Source organism: Paecilomyces variotii, assembly GCF_004022145.1.
Source record: "Paecilomyces variotii strain CBS 101075 chromosome Unknown C8Q69scaffold_25, whole genome shotgun sequence".
NCBI classification, from domain to species: domain Eukaryota; kingdom Fungi; phylum Ascomycota; class Eurotiomycetes; order Eurotiales; family Thermoascaceae; genus Paecilomyces; species Paecilomyces variotii.
Genome location: NW_021167164.1, coordinates 53,338 through 74,893, shown reverse-complemented (window position 1 = coordinate 74,893; position 21,556 = coordinate 53,338). Strand labels below are relative to the sequence as shown.

The following is a 21,556-nucleotide window of genomic DNA, read 5'->3' as shown; positions in this document are numbered from 1 at the left end:
CCAGAATACCTTCTACATATACTGATATGGCGCATACAACCTTTCTGACTCGCTGAATGTCTCAGTTCTACGAGAAACCGCCTGCAATAGATGTGCTGGAAATTTCAGCATTTTCTCCGTTCGGCGTATCCAGCAGGCGGTGAGAGCGGTTAAGGCAGGTGCTGTAGGTTGTAAGGACTCTCTTCCCCTTCGGGTTAGCGCCATGAAGTAGTCAGCTGCATTAGGAGTCAGTCGCCCAATAGGAACCGACTCTCATATACGGAGTACTGTAGGTTACGCCGTACAGGGGGTGTTCAAAAACTTTTGGAACATCACTGTTAGCTCGTTACGTTGTGGGTCTGCTTACCGGGACGCCCAGTTAGTTACTGTATTTGGAAAGTTGTGATGGAAGTGACAAATAAGCGCTATGTAGTAATAGACCAAGCCTGTATCGGAGGGGTCAAGAAAGTTTTTCATTTGTAATTATATCGGAGTTTCTGAGGTTCAGGCTCTGGGATTGAAAAGTTGCCAGCGTGTATATACCCTTAATACATTATAGCAATTGCAGTAGTTACAGTTTGACGCATACGTCATCATTACAACGCCATACAGTATATTACTGACCCAGGAATCTGGGTATGATTAGTATAGAAATCGATGTCTACTTAAATGACCTTGCAATAGCTCTCGCCTTTTCCTATTGCCCATTCCTCATAGTGTGCGGAGTTTCCCGTATATACTTGGACACTCTACCGCATAGCTGCAATTGCTGGCCGATTCAACTAGCTTGGATTCTGTGGTGGGTAGATGTCTCTCTCTCGATTCTGGTCTGCTGCCTTGTCTCCTTCAATATGTAAGTGGCTATTTTTTATTCTTCTTGCTTCCTCTTATTTTTCTGCTCATCTCAACCACAGACTCTGGACCCACGGTATAAAGTCATCGGTCATGACGACGAGCGGGTTATTTCCATTTCTTGCGCCGATTGTCTCTGCAAGTTCGGGTGGGGTTATTGCGGAAGTCCTTTCGAGCGAACGTCAGATAACTCAGACGGCTATCACAAGCTATATCCTGTGGAGTATTGGCATACTTCCAGCCATGGCTTTCATTATACTCTATGTCTACAACATACTGGAGACCAATATGCCACCAAAGGAGCATATAGTGTCGTTAGCTCTGCCAACAGGTCCATTTGGATACGGCGCGTTTGGGTATACCTCAACTCACAGCCAAATACATACGATACATTTCACTAATGGTGTTTTTAGGCTTATGAGATTGGGAGAAATTGGTGATCAGTTACTCCTGGTAGGATGCATATAAGCTTATCCATTATGCAGCGTGAGACTCAGACCTTCTAGGGCACCAGGTCCGGAGGAAATTTTCTCCAAGATAGGATTGGTAGCCGGCCTCCCTTTCTGGGCGTGTGGGTTGTGGTGGTTCCTTTTTGCAGCAACATCAGCAGTCAGAGCAAAGGTCTCTTTTAACATCAATTGGTGGAGTACAACATTCCCGACGGGTATTATATCCTTTCTGAATTTTTTTCGTGCACTAAAGCGGCATATTCTGAACTTGGTAGGTACGTTAGCTATGGCAACAATAATGATCAGTAATCAACTGTCGTCAACATTCTTTAAGATCTTTGCAACGGCAAGTTACTTATCCACGCGGACTGTCTTCAACAAAATTTTCACTAACTTTGTTTTATTTATGCTAGGTTCTATCAGGCATCACTCTTTTGCTTTGGCTTATTACGTTTTAGGGGATATTGATAATGTTGGCTAATAAGAAAATCCTCAAGACACCGTTCCTGGCAGATATTCTGAGCCAAAGCGGGGAAACATATATAGAGATTGGGTAGTCTGCCATTATTAAGTGTTCAATGATGATAATGATGATGAATTTATTTGCCCGATGTAGCTTACTCTAAATATATGCTGCTATGCGGGAGTGCTGTCGGGCCTGCCGATAGCTATAGAGTAGGCGCCTGCTTACTAGATAAACTGTCTAATGGGGCTTATAGAGCGAGCTCCTTATTAGTTATCCTTGAACAAATGCAAATAAGATAAAGGAAATGCAGATATGCAAACACAATAAACAAAATCAGTTAACCTAAAACAAATATCCTCCCCCTGGATCCTCCCACAATCCGGGATCTATCTCGCTAGATATATATACACTACGCCTTCGCATTACTCTCTTACTCTCTCCTGCTTTATTATTTCTGCTGTTGGCCTCCGCTTACATATTTGCTTGGATTAAGGGAGTGCAGTAGACCTAGCACTGCACTCCTAGCAGGCGCTATCCTTCTTCCTCTATTACACTATTCTGAGGGGTTATTCTATCTCATCGCCTTCTCCTATACTAAGAGCGACTGGGTCGACTGCCTAAAACTAGTCTAAAAGACCTGTTCTAACCACAAATTCCGCTATAATTATGCAAGCCTCTAGTCGCTCTAGAAGATTATCGCATTAAAGAGTGACTCTACAGTTAGATAAGGCATTTCTTATCTATTTATATTTATTTTAAAGTAACAGGCACTCCAGCAAAATGTAATTAACTATCTAATTTCCTAAATTATAATTACACTGCGCTAAATTATATCTGTTAATATAATTTAGATATATATATAGCCCAATTTGTCTAGTACAAAACTGTATCAGAATTGATGTTATTGCTTTCCTTAGGCCTAACTAATATGCTAGGGTCTTCTGGGTTAATACTTTAATTAAATATTTTATCGGCCGACTAGTTTTTTTGCTAGTCTATAATTTTTCTTACTTAATCTTTACCTCACTGTAGATACAGCGCTTTACCGCAGCTGTAAGGCGGATATTCTGATTATAAGAATTCTGTAATCCTTTAGGTTCCTGGGCTGCTTCTTTTATATGTTGGTTGACTATTTTATTACCGGTTACTCTCTGGTGGGCAGGGATTTACCTAAGCTCTGTCTAGATGCCTCTGGTGCATGCAAGTCGCTAGATCAGGTCTAGATACCCAGCCAGATAGGCTTGCCCTAACAATATTCGCGGTCGGCAGAGTGCCTTTAATATAGCTTAGCTGTCTGTAAAAATAATGAGCCTATTCTTTGCTAGTACAGTCTATAGCTTTGTGCTCTGCAAGGCTAAGGCAAGGGCTATCTTAATAGCGCGGAGCTCCGCGGCATATACTATAGATATTTCCTTATTGCCTATCTAGTTATAAGCATATTTTTTCTTTGGATTAACTATCGCCGCTGTATTAATCTTTCCTTTAATTCTATTACTGTTAGTATAGAGTATTAAGGGTCTTTCTTGCAAGTTTTTAAGTAAGGTCTTATTATAATAATTTATAGCGGTCTCTCTGTCTTTAATAGTTACCTCCGGCGGCGCTTATTATAGTGCCTAAATAAATACCTTCCGACTCTCCTAGTCTCTGGCTAAAGTTTCTAAGGGAATTATAAGGCATCTGCTTATTTTTTAGGCTTGCGCCTTTATTAGTAATTATCTAGACTATTCTCTCTTATCCACTAGTTAACATTATAGTATTATTGGTGGTATAGTAAATATAGGTCCTGTTTATAGCTATAGGGCTGTTTCTTTAACTATCTTATTTATAGTGATTATAATTAGTAGTAGGTATAATTCTATGTTTAATACTTCTACTGCTGTCGTCCTAAATGCCCTATTAATTAGGTATACTACATATTTCTATATAACTATAAATAGTTGTCTGATTATGCGTATTTTCACTTTATTAGCTAATATAGGCTAGTACTAAGCTGATACTCCAAAGAGCAACTGGGGGATAATTATGGCTTAATAAATCCTGCGCATAGCGGCTAAGGAGTTTCCCCAGGTAGAGCCGGCCAGGCTCTATAATACCTGGAGGGATATGCCTGCCTTTGTAACTGCTGTCTCGCGGTAGTGTTGGAAGTCTAGGCTTAGATCGAGCTAATAGCTTAAGTACCGCTCGGCCGTTCTTATTATTATAACTATATAACCTTATAAATTCAGCGCCGTATATTTTGGGTCGACCTCTTTTATATTTATAAAATGCACGAGCGCATATTTCTTCAGATTAAAGACCGAAGCGTGCGTCTTAGCCTATTAGTCGGCCTTTTAGCATACTAAACAGAGCTTTCTTATAGTCTCCCGCTCGCTATCTCCTTTAATTATAAAATAGGCATTATCTACCCAGCCGCTGCTTATTACTCTATTTCTATAGTTCTTAATCAGGTCTGCATTGTAGACCAAATAGAGGATCGGGGAAATTGGCGACCCTTGTGGAATGCCTGTGGGTGTGTGTCGGAAACGGATCGGATGTGCCTTCCGGCATTCGAATTTTTTGAATTTTTTTTTTTTTTTTTTGTGCTCCGGTTCGACAGGAAGGCTTTAACCCAGGGGACGAGCTGCCCCAGTTTTCGCTTTTTGAGGTTATGGAGTAATCTGTCGTGGGATACATTGTCGTATGCTCCAGACACGTCCAGCATTAGTAGGGACACTACAGGTTTGCCCTTTCCCCAGGCCAGTTTGATTCGGTCGACCATAATATGAATAGCATAGTCTGTGGAAATGCCTCGTCGGCCGCCGAGATAAGTCTTTGGAAGCAGTCCTTCGGTTTTAACAGCATAGCTAATTCGTCGTGCAATTACCGCTTCGAGAAACTTTCCCAGAGTGTTGAGAAGCGCAACTGGCCTGTAGGACTTTGCCAGTTAATAGTTACTTTTGCCTTGTTTTCAGAGGACTACCGTGATTAACCTCTGAAAATATGTTAGATTATAGCTAGTGCGGATGCACGCATTAAACATATATTCCAGCACCTGCAAAACACTAGGGATCCCGATCAGCTTATGCCACAGGGAGTTTAGGATCCTGTCATCTCCTAGTGCCTTCCCTGCTTTCACTGTCCTTACTACATCGTGTATCTCTTATGCTGTAATTGGAGGGAAATCGATCAGTTATAAATATCAATAGGACGAAGTATTAGAGAGGTCTGCTTATAGTGGTTGTAGAAAGAAGGCCGCTTAAAAAGCCTCTGCTTTTTAATCAACTATTTCTGCAATCTTACCCAGCTGTTAAGGGTCTTAAATTTTTAAGGAAGGAGTAAGACCTTTTTTATATGCCCTATCTCGGTGTCTTACCTATTTTATAAGGCGCCACATATCTTATAGCCCGTCTTCAATGACTTGCTAGACTTGGCGTTAGTATACTCTAGAGAGCGTTTTCTTAATTAAGCGTGTCTTCTTATTATATGCCTCTGAATACTATATCCAATTATAAGGGTCCTTTATTCTTATGTAGATATATTATAGTTGGCGGATATCTTTTACTACAGCCTTATACTTATTATTAAAATCTAGGTTTAACCATACTAATGGGTTCGCCTATAGAGTTAAGAAGTTAATAGCTGACTGGACAACTTCTATCAGTCTTTAACATTGCGCTTTAATTTGCAGGTAATTGGCCACAGATTGTTCCATAGTCTGTAGGCCCTCTTCAATTTTTCTGACTAGTTTCTTGTTGTTAGTAGCTTTCTAGTTTCTCTACCTTTATTATATAGCAATTGGTGTTTTAATATTAATTGCCATTCTAATAGGAAAATAGTCTAATACTTGCTTAATATTATCCGCTTGCTTACAGCAGATAAATCTGCTATTAAGGCTTAAACTAATAAATATAAGGTTAATTACCAATAATTGATTGTTTTATATTTAGATAGCTTTCTCTTGCTCAATAGTTAGCTCTAGATCTTGCTTATCTATAATCTATAGCAGTTGCTTAGCTTTATTATTGGCCCTAACTCCTAGTCCTTCCTATATTAAGTGGTGAGTATTTATATCTCCTATTATAATATGTTCAGCTAGCAGTCGCCTAGCTAATTTATTTTTTAGCTGGACCAGTATATCGCTGCCTGGCCTGTTATATATATTATATATAAATAGGTCTATCTAATCCTTGCTAATATAAGCTTTTCTCAGCTTTAGTAGCTGATAATCCTGCATTATCAGTTAGCACGACCAGGTGCTAAGATCAATCTTCCTCAAGACGAAGAAGCATATTCCTGGCGGAGATAGGTCTGATTCCGGATCCTGAGGTTAATTCTAGTTTTAGGAGATTTGTTTTGCTGGGTATACTAGCTGAAATACTATAGTCGCTGGCTAGTAGGTTATATGTTGCTGTTCATTTCGCCATAGCTCTTAAATTACAATAATATCCGCCGCAAGGACCACTGTGTCCCTAAGAAAAGTGGCTATTACTAACTACAATTTATGTACATTATACTAGAGCAATTAGAATAATCTTATTAATATGTTTGTTCATTATCGCTATGCTCGCTTGTTTTATGCTATATTTCATTATTTTAATCTTTAATTATAGGTGCGTCAGTTATAAACACTGGAGGAGATAATCTGACTGGTATGGATTATAGGCAGTTATACTTTAAAGTAATTAGTTTTCGGTACTCCGGACTATCTAGATCCAGGTTCTAAAGACTAGGCTCGGGACTGTTAGTATTATTGATTGTGGTAACTTCGTTAGTGAACTGAGTAAGCTCAATTTCGGACCGATCTTGTTGCGGGTAGTCCTGTAATAGCTCTGCCTGAGGGAGACAGATATCGAGCCAGTTGCTATCGTCTGGCTGTTCATCCATAGTGTCCTCGGGTTCGCCCACGCGGCGCTTTTTAGAAATGGTGTGTTCCTGGGCCGCTTTCTGAGAGGCGGCCTGCAATCTTGTTGATCGTTGATTTGCCGTTGGGGCTATGTTGTCTCTCGGTTGCAGTCCCTGATCTTTGGGCTTGACTCTTGAACCTTTCGGGCGGCCCAGACCTCTCCTGGTCTTTGTTAGTTCAATATGCTGTTTAGCCGGCGCCCCCATAGCATGTGGTTCCGCTTCCAGGTCGATTGCAACCGGTTGGGGTTGCTGGGGTGACTCGTCTTCCGCCTGTCTCTCCGGTGCAGGCATTGATATTCCAAGTCCAGTAGTCGGAGGTGCCGCCTTGCTGCCATCCACGGTATGTCGGAAATGCAGAGGCACGCGGTGGTAGGTAGATGAATCAGCTAATGCTCGTTTAGCCTCGGTCATGGCTGCCCTCTTTACTGGACATTCTTGACTAGTCGGGCGGTGATCTCCATCGCAGTTGGCACATTTGACTAGTATTTTTTGCCCCTTCGTCGATGGGCACTCCCAGGTCGGGTGCCCATCGGCGCAGTGGCCACATTTGAAGTCATTGGAACAGTGTGACTGGATATGCCCCGGCTTTTAGCATTTCCTGCATAGCTTTGTCCGCCCTTCCCAGCAGAAACGCACAGCATGATGGATTTGCTTACCATAGACGACACCAGTGACGATCGCGTGGTTAGCCACTATTGGGCTAGTGAACTCGATTAGGACCGAGCCCTCTGCTCGTGCCCCCGGCCGCTTCAGCCAGCCGACATACTGAATCCTGGCAGCTTCTCCCCAGTTATTCTGCGCGAGCAGTTCAGCTGCGACGTTGGTCATCGTCTCCGGGGTAAGCTTCATCGATTTCACCGGAACATTATACGCCACAACCCCCCATAACGGTTCCTGGACGATCGAGCCTGGCCCGAACGCCCTTAGCCACTCGGTGTGCCTGCGGAGGGTCTTAGCCCCTGCCGCACTATTTGCTATCATTACCACATCGCCTGATGGCAGTTTCCGGGCTACAACAAAGCTAGCCCCTCCAGCTAGGGCCGTGGAGTTCTTCTGTCTAGTAACCATTGCTTTTTGTCGCTCTATCCGTTCCACAAGCTCCTTAGGTGATAACGCGCAGACCTATACACAGTTGGGTCCAACTTTCACAATCAATTCCCTGTCCTCGCAAAGCTCAATTTCCAGGACCCCCGGAGGCGATGTGCCGTAGCTACAGAGGTTGGGCGTCTCAGCCTGGGCCAAGCCACGCTGCCAGTCTTTAGCTCAAAAGGCTCGCCACACTGCCGCGGAGTCAGCAGGAAGGGTAGACAAAGACATCAATAGTGTGCTCGTTGTTTTCTCAACAGTTTTGATACGTTGGTTCAGGCGTTTAATATCGGCGTTAATCTCGGCCAACATTTTAAGCACCTTGGCCATCTCCATGCCATCGCCCCGTTAGGCGTTGAGTGCATATTGGCGGACAGCCCGAATATATCCAGTGACATATCGGTCCTCTGTGCTATTATTCTCAATATAGTTTAGCACCCGGTGAGCTCCTTCTGCGATGTCGTCCATCAATATAGGTGGGCCACCGGGTACCATAGTTTTCGGTATTCCTCTCCCGTCCAGGAACAATTTCTGTGCGTTTGCACCAGTCGCAACCATCACCGCCATTTCACCCCCAAAATGGGTATCAAATGGCAGCGCGTAAAGTTACAACTAAGATGAACTAATTCACGAGATCCTGGTACCTCTGATTGGCGAGATATTTCAAGAAAACGTTTTTGCCAAGAAAGAGTTGTCTCTCTATTAAGTGTTCAAGTCAGTTTAAACTTAATCTAACAAGTTAGGGGGATCAAACCCTCAGACTACCGATCTCTGTCTTAACAAGAACTAAGTGGCTCTTTCTATCAGAAATGAGTTGAAATGCTAGATCAGCAGCCGCATGTACATAAACATGCCACCTGCCACCTTCTGTGACAAGTTCAATCTTATTTCTGAGGGATAAAAAACGACAATATAGGTTGATTTACAATCAACTTGGTTCTTTGTATAGACAGTGGTGGAATTATTTCCGATGTTTCGGCTTTATTCCAGAGTTGCACGAGCATCATATTACAACGCAAAGGGCCTTGCGACTATGTTTTCAATCGATGCTGTAGCTGGATTTTTCGTCCAATATATCAACCAGGTGGCTTTTTTTGTGCTCTATTGGAACTACCATTGCGTCAATGTAGGCTGTCTCATGATTTTCTTGGTATTTTTTTACTTTCTCTTTCCAGAGACGAAGAGCCGGCCTCTGGAGGAAGTTTCAAAAATCTTAGACAAGAGAATGACTTAACGTATTTCACTACCGAGCGGCCACTACCCCCGAGTGGCCACCCCACCCAAATGTATAAATTTCAAATGCATTTATCTCAACCAAAACGCCATTAAATTAAATCAACTAACTAACTGGTCTATCTGGACATGTTTCTCTCCTATGCCCTGGCAATCTGCATATTCCACACCCCCGGGGGGGCCGCGTACGTGACTGAACAGTCGATTCTCCAGGCATGCCGGGGCCGGGGAGAGGTGCTTCAATTGCTTCTTGTTGCTGCATAATTAATGCAGAGGCTTCTTGAACTGAAAGGCCTTCTTCGGCAGGTATCTGCCTCCGGGATCTAGTACGCTTTTGCTTCTGCTTCTCGTTGGCGGCGCGTAATTCCTTGTTTTCTTTGGCGAGTAGGATAGCACCTTGCATTGTAAGACGGAAGCCTTTCACAAGCTGGTTTAATGCACGATCTGACGGGCTAGGCGGGCTTCGAGATCTTGTACGAAGTAGAGCTTTAATTGACGAAGCCTGCCGACGTAGATCTTTCTCTGTAGCTGGTGTTTTTGGTGTAAAATTTCGGCTTGATTCGCTCCCCCGGCTAGGGGGGGGGGTTGGGGTTCGAAGCCGGATATTGAGCTTCGAAATAACCCGATCGGGTTCAAACGGTACTAAACCGGTAGCTAAGAAGCTATTCTTGATTGTCTCCGATTTAAAAGCTTCAATTCGTGCGAGAGGGTATGCTTCAAGGAAGTCAAGTTTGTCAATATGGTTGATCCCGTTCCGCATCTTAGTTTCAACCATCCGACCGTACGATCGTTTTAGTACTGCAAAACAACCCACATCTAGAGGTTGTAAAAGATGAGATGAATGCGCTGGCATACAAATTGGTATCACCTTATTTTGCTCGCAAATTGCATCAAATTTAGGCGTTAAATGACTGCCATGACCATCAAGAATCAAAAGCCGGTATACCCCCTTCGTACGTAAAGTACTAGGAATAAAGAGCTTCTCAAGCCAACGAAGTCCAATCTCATCAGAGGTCCAGCCATTAGGACTAACTTCGAAGCGCCAGTCCTCCGGAAGGCCGTCAAACCATGATTTAATAAAGACTTTGCCTTTAAAAATCATACACGGAGGAAGGGCCCATCCAGAAGCATTCGTACATTCAACCACTGTCACCCATTCACGATTTCCAGGTTGTAAAACAGGCCTCCGACCGTAGTATTCACTCCGCGTAATAACCTTCGTAGTTGCAGTCAATCCCATCGCGAAACCAGTCTCGTCAAAGTTATAGATATCGTCGGGGTCGATTCCAAATTGAAGGATTGTCTTTTGAACTAAATCAAACCACTCCCTAATGATTTTAGGGTCTTCACATTTCGCACGCTCGTAGTTATACCGTTTCGAGAATCGGGAGGAGAGGAGAGGACGTCGTTTAACGAATTTCGTAACCCAATTTTGGCCGACCGAAAGAACCGGGGTAGTTCCACGCTTTTGAAGAAGAAGATCCGCCATTTCTCGTACCATAGAGGGCCGGGGGGCTGCTCCACGTAGATCCATAGAAAGAATCCATTTTTCAAGCGATTCCTCTTCAATTTCTGTTAATTTAGACGAATTTGCGCGAGAATTCGCGCGGTTTTGTACTCCATCAATTCGGCGGCGGAGAGTTGTACGCGGGACATTGAAAGTGCTTGCTGCAAGAGCAATAGAGCCGATATCTCTATTTTTAAAAGCCTGGATAGCTAATAAGATCCTACCCTCTTGCTCTATTGAATTTCTAGAGCTTCGGGAGCGAATTGGTGGCATGGTAGGTGGTTGAAGAAGAAGGGGGTAAATTAATTGACGCGTTTTAGGTGAGGTGGCCACTCGGGGGTAGTGGCCGCTCGGTAGTGAAATACGTTAACACTCACCCAACTGTCAACAACATCAAAGTATAGCTAAGGTCCATGTCCACCTTACTGTGCTATATCCTAAATGATATTTGGGTTGGCGGGAGCCGCTTTGAACACCGAGCTCTTTGGTTGTGTTTCTTTTTTTTTTGCAACCGTCGCTTGAGGCTGGATATTTTAAGGTTAAGCATGTGATTAGTACACCATTGTTGTCTGGGATACCCCGTCCGGGATATCGTATGTTCTGAATTATTGCTATCTTGGATACATTGGCCAGGGTGCTATATACAACTGAAGTTCGTGAAGAGCCTGGGGAATAAATCAGAGTATAAGGTTCAACATTTTTTAAAAATCATTCAGCCTGGACCCTCTGGCAGAAATTCTAGTCATACTGCGAGAGACAGAAGATTATTCTAACAAAGTTTGACGTAGACATTTCAAAGTTCTCCTAGAAATCCTTTACATGATTTTCAGTCACAATGCATTATCTTTGCAATCCAGGTGTCATAACCCTAGCTTGGTTGCCCATTATTTGCCCTAGAGCTATCCAACTAGACAAGATCAGACCGACTGAGATCAATGCGGCACATAGAACATGTATATGACCGATTGAGAAGCCATGGGTCAATACACCGTGGATGGAACTGATGACCACACGGCAACATTCTCACATTCTGGCCGTCGGTAAAGTTCTCGGTACAGATTGAGCAAGCAACATTTGCCGTCGCATAAGCGAGAGTAAGTGTGGGTGATACATTTGAAGTTTTCCGATGTACTTGAGCAAGGTCTCTTTCATCCACCGTAGTATTTTGTTCTGACGTTTCCCACGGCTGCGGCCCTTGATTAGCTGGTGCCCTTAATTCTCTGCTTTCACGAGAAACGGCGGCCAAATCGCCCATTTCCAGACTGCTATCATGCGGGCCTCTGAACTTAACAATGGGAAAGGTATCTAGAAGTGCTTTTGCTGTATTCGTCTCGCGGCTTTGTTGTTGGTTTGCAGGAAGGGTATTAACAGGCGTCACCCGCTGAGAAGAACGACGACGAAAATAAATATTCAAGAGAAGTATCGCAGTTAGTCCAACAGAGATCACAATGACCGGGGCGATATATGAAAACTTGTTTCTGGAAGTGGTGTCGGAGCCCGACAGACTGTCGGGGGTAGGGGAACGACGTATCACTGAAGTTACTAGCACGGCGACATAAGGACCAACCATGGCTTTTTGTTCTTGAGTTTGGTGTATCATCTTGCTGGCTCCCCACCACCGATCATAATAGATCTGGAACTCGAACCAGAGAGGTCGGAGAGGGCTCCTCAAGTGCAGGTTGAGCCAACAAAGCCGAGAAGGGGCCCCGGTCGCCCGAAGGGTTCCAGAACTAGGCCCAAGGAACAAGCACCCACATCCTCGGTGGTTCGGGCAAGGCAGCGGTCAACAAGATCCCAGGCTGCTTCTTCTCAGAGAGTCGAACAAGACAACATAGTGTCTAAGAAACGCCGAGTAGGAGAGCCGGAGGATACCATGGACGAACAACTGGATGACAGTAACTGGTTCAACATCCAGCTCACACAGAGTGCCCTCCTATATAACATCCTACAACAGGATAATTTCAAAGATGAGCTCACCCAGTTTACCAATGATATTACAACGATAAACAATATTGACACTATACCAGAGCCTAATCTAGAGGAGCTAGACCCAGAGAGCCCAGAATACCGGAAACTCATCACTCTTAAGTATAACCAACAACGGGCAATACTTATCAGATCCTCCCCTCCCGCGATCATAACTGATACACCTATAATTGAAGACCCAAATAATGAAGTATAGCATAAGACCAGCAAGCAGAGCAATGACAAACAACTTCACTAATAAAGTCGTTTAAAATATTCACTACAACGCACACAAAGCATAGCTGGTAATAGCCACATTTCTTAGGGACAAGAAAGTCCTAAAGATAGATGTTATTGCCGTATAGGAACTGTGGAAAAATAAAGAGCAACATATAACCCATCAACTAGCAGCAGTAACATTCCAGCTACTCTACCCAGCAAAGCAAACCCTGAGGGGACAGAACCAAGGCCAGGGACAAGGTCCAGACCCAGATCCTCCTCAACCTAGTATATGCCTCTTCGTGTCAAAAAAGATCGACCCTGCTACTTGGTTATGCCAGGTCATCTCGCGGGATTACCAGCTATTAAAGCTTAGAAAGGCTTATATAGGCAAGGACTAGATAGACCTATTTATGTATAATATATATAATAGATCTGGCAGCAATACTTTAGCTCAGCTAAAAAGTAAACTGGCTAAGCGACTCTTAGCCGAGCATATAGTAGTAGGAGATATAAATATATATTACCTAGTATAGGGAGGAGTAGGCACTAGGGTTAACAATAAAGCTGAACAACTGCTGGAGATTATAGATAAGCATAATCTTAACTTAATTACTAAGAAAGGAAAAGCCACCTAGACTTAAAACAATTAGTCTTCAGTTATTAAACTTATCTTTATTAGTTTAAGTCTCTTTAATAGACTAATCCGCTGCAAGTAAACGGATAATATTAAATATTTATCTAACTATTTCCCTGTCAGAATAGTACTTAATATTAAAACGCCAATACATATATAGGAGAAATGGAGAAATAAGAAGGTAACTAACAACGCTAAGCTTATTCAGAAAATTGAAGAAGGGCTATAAGCAAGAGATCTCTCCCAAGCAGACCTAATATAAATTAAGTATTAATGCTAGATGCTGCTAGATATCGTTTAATTAGCAATTAACTTCTCTACCCTATAGGCGAACCTATCAGCATAGTTAAACCTAGATTTTAATAATAAATGCAAGGCCGCCATTTAGGAAGTCTGTCGCCTACAATATAAATATATAAAGATAAAAGACCCCTATAATTAGATGCGATATACCTAGGCACGCAACAATAAGGTATGCCTTATTAAAAAGGTACTATCTAGAGCGCACCAGCGCCGAGTCTAACAGGTTATTAAAGATAGCCCGCGGGATATATGGCGTCTTACTAAATAGGCAAGAAACCGCAATAAAGTATATAAGAAAGGTCTCACCCCCTTATTAAAAGTCCAAGATCCTGAAAGACCGGGCAAACTTATAGAGATAATCGATCAGAAAGCAAAAGCCTTTTAGGCGGCCTTTTTCCCACAACTACCGCTGGCTAATCTCTCCGACACTGCTTCTTTCTAATACCCTGAACCAATTAAATTTCCACCTATTACTACACGAGAAATACATAAGGGAACAAGCACAAATGTTATCATATTTATTAACGTTGAATATGCCATGGGTATAAGTGGCAAGGACAGTATTTGCTCACGGTCTTCGATGACGCCCCGTAATGCTTGTAGGTAGAGAATGTACCGACACATACTGATAGCCAATATGGTAACGAAAACCAGAATGTTTAAGACGAACAATGCAAGAGATGCCAATTGGACGCCACGGGTGTTATAAGGTAGCTGGCTCAGAAGCATAGAAGCCATCCCTGTGCCTAGGGACACCGAGAACCATCTGTCTCAAGGTGAGTCAAAGAATTAATAGGTAAAGGCACAAATCCTTTTGACTTACAAGGGGGAAAAATTCCTCTCAGCAGTTCGTACGCTGCATAGAGGCATGTTCCTCAACTTTCGATGTTAAGGGAAAAAATTCACCGTGATTACAGTGAGTCTTATGATCACCCCTATGTTGTGTGTGGAACAGCATCTTTTGTCGGAAAAAAGTAGGTCTTTATGTGTCCGCGGACGAACAGACACGACAGGGGGGAGAAATGTGATGCTCACTTCAGCTTTTACTGCGAGCACATACCGTAATTCCCGGTTAAGCCGGACACCCGGTTAAACCAGACACCCACCACCATCAGGAATTTTTGAATCAGGATATCTCTACCAAAAACGTATCTATTTGTCTCAAACTAGCGATTCTTACAACGATTGATCTTATGCCCTGTCTCCCCACACCCACTGCACCTTGGCGGAGCCCTCTTACGTGACTGATCCTGCTCATGCTCCATAGAAGGGGCTAAATCAATGCTGCACCACTGAAAACTATATCGGGTACTCTGCACTCCACGATGAGCTTTTCCGGACTGCCTACCGACCCTCGCATCCCTCTTCGGAGATCTCCGACTCTTCTAAGTAATAAAATTCCATATTCTAGACAAGACAGCTAGTTAGAGCCGTGGCATGCGCGGCTATGTTGCACAACAGCTAAGCTGGTTGACGTCCTTTGAAAATCCCAAAGCTGCTAATTTCCAGGCTTCATTCCACGTCAAATACGGATGGAACATCCCCGCCAGTTCCTGGGCCTTGATCTTATGTTGAACACAAAGGGACGCTTCCATAGCGAGCTCTCCGCCTTCTTCTGCCAAGATACGCGCTCCAATAATGGTGTCGTCCTGCTTATTCCGAATCAAGGTCACAAACCCACGTGTTTCCTGTTGCACGATGGCCCGAGGAAGGAGGGAGAGGGGGACAATGGAAGTTTCGGCGTCGATGCCTTTGGCTCGGGCTTCATGGACATCGAGACCGACTCCAGCGACAGCTGGAGATGAAAAAACAACCCAAGGGACGACTGAATAATCGATCGGCGACTCCTTTTGGCCATTAAACGAGGCCAGAGCATTGAGCGCTGCAAGTTTGCCTTCCGCTGCTGCCGTGTACACATATTGCGGCGAGCCAGCAACACAGTCCCCTGCGGCATAAACCCCGGAAATGGAAGTCTGTAAGGTATCTGAAACAACAAATCCGCCATGCGGCGAATCAGACAGCCGCAGCGGTACCTCTGACACGTTTTCCGTCTTCGCACGGCGACCAGTGGCAACGAAGATCTTTGATGCTTTAAAAGTCCAGGGCTTTCCGTTGGTCAGTCTCGCCGTTACCATAACCTTGCCATCATCAAGAGTTGCAGACAATATCTCGAGGCCCACAACCACGTCTATCCCTTCCTCTCGCAAATAGCCAGCTAAAGCCAGCCCTATATCTTCATCAGTGTCGGAGAGAATGTGTGACGATCGCTGCAGAAGCGTCACCCGAGAGCCAAGTCGTGCGAACATCTGGGCCGCTTCCACCGCAACATAGCCTCCACCGAGCACGATGAGAGATTCTGGTAGGATAGGCTCGAAATAAGCGGTTTCGTTTGTGAGATAAGGCACTTTCTCCAAATCCGGGAGCAACTGCTTCGGAAGACTGGTGCGCACACCTGTTGCTAAGATCACTCGATCCGCAAGTAGTTCCCGGGAAGGCGTTTCCTCAGTGCTGCCGCAATCGACAGCGATAGAGAAATAATCGCCTTTCCTGAGAATCCTTCCCAGCCCCTGGACATACTCAACATTATTTAATCCGGCAATAACATTGGCATACTTCTTCTCACGGAGATCTTCCACAAGCTGACGATTCTGTGCCGTCAACGCAGCGAAGTCGCTGACTCTCTCAGAGACGTTCGAAAACCCATGATATGGCGGACTGGAATTGTGGGGGCTGCTTATATGAGCCGCTTGGATGAGGAATTTCGAAGGAACTGGTCAAGATAATTCACATTAGCAATATAAACACAAAAATACGTATTTATCACCAATCTTTACTCACCGCAGCCAACATTCACACATGTGCCGCCCATGGGTAAGCCTTCGTTCACAATCTTAACAGAGGCTGCGAACGGTGCGGCCGCGGCAGCGGCAGCGAATGCCGCTGAACCCCCTCCTGCACTATGTCAGATGGCCAAGTACATATAATTCCGGGGGAATCTGGAGACGGACCGATGATGACTATCCGGCAACGCTGATTATGATCTCCAAGATTACAGCATTGCGAGCCACCTATTTCAGCGGCAGCAAATTCAGCTGTGGCCATGGTTCTGACGGTCCCAAGCTTGCCAACGAATTGCAGCTATGGGGTAAAGCGTCCAAGTATATACGGGAAACTCCGCACACTATGAGGAATGGGCAAGAGGAAAAGACGAGTTATTGCAAGGTCTTTAAGTCATCGATTTCTATACTAACCATACCCAGATTCCTGGGTCGGTAATATACGCGTTGTAAAGATGACGTACCCGTTAAACTTTAACTACTGCAATTGCTGTACTATATTAAGTAACGGCACATACATGCGGGCAACTTCTCAATCCCAGAGCCTGGACCTCAGAAACTCTGATATAATCACCAATGAAAAACTTTCTTACCCCCTCCGATACAGGCTTGGTCAATTACTACTATAGCGCTTATTTGTTACTTCTATTACAACTTTCCATATACAGTACAATAATATCCCGGTAAACAGACCCACATGCAAGGCCAACACTTATTTGCCACTTCTATCACAACCTTTCAAATACAGTAACATCCCGGTAAACAGACCCACATGCAAGGCTAATGCTTATTTGCCACTTCTATCACAACTTTTTAAATACAGTAATATCCCGGTAAACAGACCTATATGCAAGGCTAACACTTATTTATTACTTCTATCACAACTTTTTAAATATAATAACTCTATACCTCCCTCCCGCTAGGAATAAGGATTTAAAGTCTATTATAGAGATTAATCAGGATATGCTAGCGCCTTTATAGAGCACTAAATCCAAAAATTTATAAATTTTATCTGAAATTCTTTCGGCCGCTTAGGCTCTCAGCCAAGAAAAACTAATTCTAATTATATTAATATAAGTGCTTATTTTCCCTTAAAAAGGGGCAAAGCACAGAATAACGTAATTCCTACCCGGCCCGCCTACCCGGTTAGCCCCCTCTCCAAAACGCGTCGCGTTTTTACACCTACTACCTTCCAACAGCCACTATGCCACTAAAACGCACTGAAAAACGTCAAAAATCATCAGGGCAAGAGGGTAGGGTTCTACTAGCTATCAAAGCTATTAAAAATCATGAAATACCGTCTATTCGTTAAGCTGCCACTACATTTCAAATCCCTTGGTCTACGCTCCGCGACCGGCTAAAAGGCGTCACTTACTAAGGTAATATGCGCGCCAACGGCCATAAATTGACTCAGGAAGAGGAGGATTCGCTTACGCAGTGGATACCTTAGACCTCAACTGCATTAATATGCTTTGCTATACAAAGTGGAGACAAAAACTATTGGCCCAAGTAAACTTCCAAGTAAGAAGCCTGCTACATAGTCTATATTATGCTAGTGCTCCTAGGAACACTTCCTCTAGTTAATCTATTATAAGATTAAACAGCTTTTTAATTAGCTATAATAAAAGATTAAGGAGCTATACTGATAAAATATATAGTCTAACCACTATATTGTTTTAACTATAAAGCTAAAAGCTATATTAATCTATTAATATTTTACTTTATAATAAGATGGGTATAAGGAGATAATATAGCCTGAAATATAAATATCCCTATAGATACCTTATTTGCAGTTTTTTATATATATTCTATCTACTTTAACTCCCCTCTATTTATATATCCTCTTATTTATTATAGTTATATTAGATTATTAAAACTTTTAGTAGCTAATACTAAATTTGCTATAAAAAAGCTCTTTAATTAGCTTTAATACTTAGATTATTATTATAGCAGAGCAACTCATTGCCTTAAAAGAAACTTAAGAAGGAGGTTATTATAGTTTAAAGAATAATGTACTATAAGAAAAGCGCGGGATAAAGAATTTTAATAGGTTATATTCTTAATATTTATTTCGATACTTTTTAATTTAATATAATATCCTTAGCATTAAATATTAGCTAGCTTTTTTAATCTATTTCGCCTAATATCTATTATAAGGATATACTAACCGCTGATAACTATCTTAATTACCCTAAGGAGATTATATTTTATCCTTCCTTTTAAGTCAGTAATACTCTCTTTATAATTAGCCTAGATAGACCTAGAATAATAAGAGTCTTTAATATCTTTAAGGAAGATTATATTAGCTAAAGCGGCTAGCATAACTATAGGTAATTTAGTATAAATTAAAGAAAGAGCGTTTTAAAAGATCTAGAGATTTCTTCTATAAAAGGCCGCCTATATCTAAATCTAACTATAATAAATACGCCTAAATCATAATAAAAATAAAAAAGTTAATTAGAAGCCGGAAGTTTATTATTCTATAAGGAAGAGAGTTATATAGATAACTATCTTGCTGGGCTTAGGAATATAATTAAATCTCTAAAGCATTTCTATAGCCTAAGTATTGTTAAGGCTAAATTCTCTAATAATCTTGCCGATGCTAATATTTTTAAAGAAAATCTTATAGTTATTTAGCTTATAATTAAAATATTACAGTATATATATAATATTATTATAATAAGCAGTATATTAATATAGAATCCTATTTAGCAAGCTATAACTATATAAGTATAATAAATTATTATACACAAGAAATAGACTATTAAAGATAATTATTAATTATTAAGGCTTAGAGATTTTTAAAAATTGCTATAGAATTATATTTGCAATTTATTTTTTAAAAGAACTCTAAGTATAGTTAAATAATATTATTTTAGGGAAACCTTAAAGCAGTCTGAGAGCCCCTTAAGTAAAGAAAACCGCTTAAGCCTCTCTGACTGATAAGAAAATAGCATTTTAAATATCTGAAAAAGCTAGAGGCTGAACCAGCCTTACTTATATAAGAATATAAGGAGCAATACTAAATGCTATTAAAGGTACCCCTTATATGCTGTAAAAAATTCTGTTGTTTTAAATTTACTAAGGCTAGATTCTATTAATCCCTAATTTTGAAGCCTTAGTAAATCCTAAAATTTATTTAGTAAATTCTCCCTATAGTAAGCCTAATATATAGGCTCTATAATCTGAGTAGCAAAGATTTTGCTATAAATGCGGTTAGTACTACACACATTATAGGTCGGGAGGTTATGCATTTCTGAAGTTAATTCAGACACTAGAGTTATGTTTAATAAGCAGTATCCCGTGCTTTAATTATATGCTCTGACTATTTAAAGTAGAAATATAGGGACAGGCCCGTAGACGCTTAGGAGCTTTAGCCCTTTTCTCTCTAAGAAGCATCGCAACCATAGGGAAATGTTAATCTTTTTAGGTTGCGTATTATAGAGTCTGTATCTATAGATAAATCTAGAAAGAAGATTAATAATTATAAATCCACAACTAATAGACTGTATTCACTAACATTAAACAAAAGACCATCTTTAGTGGATCTTCGCCATGTCTGATGAAATAAACCACTTGAGAAGCACTTATATTAAATAGATCTAAGAGTATAGCATATATAGTAGGGGTATTTACCTAATAACCTAAGAGGGCCCTTATTACCCTAAGTATAGGTTAACCAACCCCTAGCAAAAGGCCTGCCCGCTTCTAGAAGACTTATTACTCCTAAGAAGGTAACCTATATTCCTAGGGCCTTAATAATATGCTCCTAAGGGACCTGATAGCGGTCCTGGAAGTTATTAACCTCCTAAGAATCCTTAAAGTCTTGTGCATGCTTACCTGGCTTTAATGATTAAAATACTACACATTCCCCTAATGCAATTAAATTAAGGGCCCTGGTAAGTATGCCCTATGCTATATAGGCAACTCTATAAGTTCCCTAAGGAACTATAGATTATAATCTATTGTAAATCTGACTTAGCTATTACAGCAGGCTAAGAAAAAATTCATATTATAATCTGCTATAATCTGCTAAGGTGTAAATTCTCCTTTAATAAGTCTCGCACGCACTTTCTACTATAGATCTTATATCTTAAAAATTATAATATTAGGCTATTTATATTACTGATCTCTGCGACGCTTTAAATGCTGTTATTATCTAAACTAAAGATATTAGCTTTATTAATAAAGATACTCTATTTCTTATATTGCCTGGCAAATTTATCTATTATTTTTTAAATTAATAGTGGGTAGTTTAAAACCTTAGTTAGTTAATAGCTAATATATAGGCATTAAAAAGTATTTATAAGATTAATATACTAGCTCTTTTATAAAGAGCGGCCAACCTTTTATACTTAAAGTTAAAATAAAGACCTAGCCAGTCTTTTTTATCTATATAATAAGCTGAATATTAGTATTATATTATATAGAGTATTTAAAAGCCTTTTTAAAAAAAGTCTCTTTTCTATACTGCATTTTTTAATAAGCCCTTTTTATATAACTTATTTTTAAAATATATTAAATAGTTACAGTCAATAAATTAGGACTTATTAATAGAGAATTTCTTATTAATAGTCTTACTTAATTTAAGGTTATAATATAGGAAGCAGACTTAAATAAGCTAATGCCTTTATTTTATAGGACTATTAATTGTTTTTTAGGAATATTATTCTAAAAAGTCCAGTTAGTATTTAATGGGTCCCTAGTTATATTTGACTTGGTTATAATTTATAAGAGTATATAGGGCCTTGCTTATAAACAGTAGTCTCTAAAATGAGGGTAGTTATATAGATAATTGGCTTTTACCTTCCCGCTTCTGGGCTCATTATAGTTAAGTTAAATATATATGCAGTAAAAAAATTCACTACCGCAGTGCCTTAAGACATTATGACCTGTTCTAGATTGTTATTCACAATCCTCTAGTTCAATTAACGTTACAGCAAGCTTTCTGGGAGAAAAGAAATGAACCTATATGGAGAAGTATATACCAATTCCAGAAACACGTGTGGTTTTCAGGCTTAGCTTCGGCTTCTTCCCTAATAAACGATATTTTGCTTGCATAGTCGTTGATTTATAGACAAAATATAAGCTCCTAAAAAAAACCTGATTTGATATAACAGTATTAGTAGTGAAATAGAT

The 21,556-nt window shown here is 41.1% G+C and overlaps 7 protein-coding genes across 7 annotated transcripts; 3 read left to right on the top strand and 4 right to left on the bottom strand.

Moving 5' to 3' along the window:
• Positions 1–642: 642 nt before the first annotated feature.
• On the top strand, positions 643–1,928 carry C8Q69DRAFT_483708 (voltage-dependent anion channel-domain-containing protein). The gene is made up of 5 exons (XM_028631728.1): positions 643–1,187; positions 1,245–1,284; positions 1,338–1,495; positions 1,556–1,626; positions 1,694–1,928. Exons 1-3 carry the CDS (start codon positions 787–789, stop codon positions 1,461–1,463), a joined length of 567 nt encoding a protein of 188 aa, XP_028480862.1. The 5' UTR covers positions 643–786; the 3' UTR covers positions 1,464–1,495; positions 1,556–1,626; positions 1,694–1,928.
• Positions 1,929–7,129: 5,201 nt separating this feature from the next.
• C8Q69DRAFT_194482 (hypothetical protein) lies at positions 7,130–7,881 on the bottom strand. Its single transcript, XM_028626014.1, has one exon. The coding sequence runs from the start codon at positions 7,696–7,698 to the stop codon at positions 7,219–7,221; it is 480 nt and encodes a 159-aa protein (XP_028480861.1). The 5' UTR covers positions 7,699–7,881; the 3' UTR covers positions 7,130–7,218.
• A 603-nt stretch (positions 7,882–8,484) lies between these two features.
• Positions 8,485–9,002, top strand: C8Q69DRAFT_194480 (hypothetical protein). Its single transcript, XM_028626013.1, has one exon. It carries the CDS (start codon positions 8,687–8,689, stop codon positions 8,948–8,950), a length of 264 nt encoding a protein of 87 aa, XP_028480860.1. The 5' UTR covers positions 8,485–8,686; the 3' UTR covers positions 8,951–9,002.
• A 2,021-nt stretch (positions 9,003–11,023) lies between these two features.
• C8Q69DRAFT_483690 (hypothetical protein) lies at positions 11,024–12,157 on the bottom strand. The gene has a single exon (XM_028631727.1). The coding sequence runs from the start codon at positions 12,054–12,056 to the stop codon at positions 11,364–11,366; it is 693 nt and encodes a 230-aa protein (XP_028480859.1). The 5' UTR covers positions 12,057–12,157; the 3' UTR covers positions 11,024–11,363.
• Positions 12,158–13,957: 1,800 nt separating this feature from the next.
• C8Q69DRAFT_194410 (voltage-dependent anion channel-domain-containing protein) lies at positions 13,958–14,605 on the bottom strand. Its single transcript, XM_028626012.1, has 2 exons — positions 14,404–14,605; positions 13,958–14,346 (listed from the first exon to the last, which is right to left on the bottom strand). Exons 1-2 carry the CDS (start codon positions 14,448–14,450, stop codon positions 14,019–14,021), a joined length of 375 nt encoding a protein of 124 aa, XP_028480858.1. The 5' UTR covers positions 14,451–14,605; the 3' UTR covers positions 13,958–14,018.
• Positions 14,606–15,031: 426 nt separating this feature from the next.
• On the bottom strand, positions 15,032–16,978 carry C8Q69DRAFT_518118 (mercuric reductase MerA; the record flags this gene model as incomplete). Its single annotated transcript, XM_028633430.1, has 3 exons — positions 16,589–16,978; positions 16,419–16,532; positions 15,032–16,350 (listed from the first exon to the last, which is right to left on the bottom strand). Coding segments are annotated over exons 1-3 (1,527 nt in total), but the record flags the coding sequence as incomplete, so codon positions are not given.
• Positions 16,979–18,895: 1,917 nt separating this feature from the next.
• Positions 18,896–19,054, top strand: C8Q69DRAFT_410159 (hypothetical protein; the record flags this gene model as incomplete). The annotated part of the gene is made up of 1 exon (XM_028628286.1): positions 18,896–19,054. A coding segment is annotated over one exon (159 nt), but the record flags the coding sequence as incomplete, so codon positions are not given.
• Between the last annotated feature and the right edge of the window lie 2,502 nt (positions 19,055–21,556).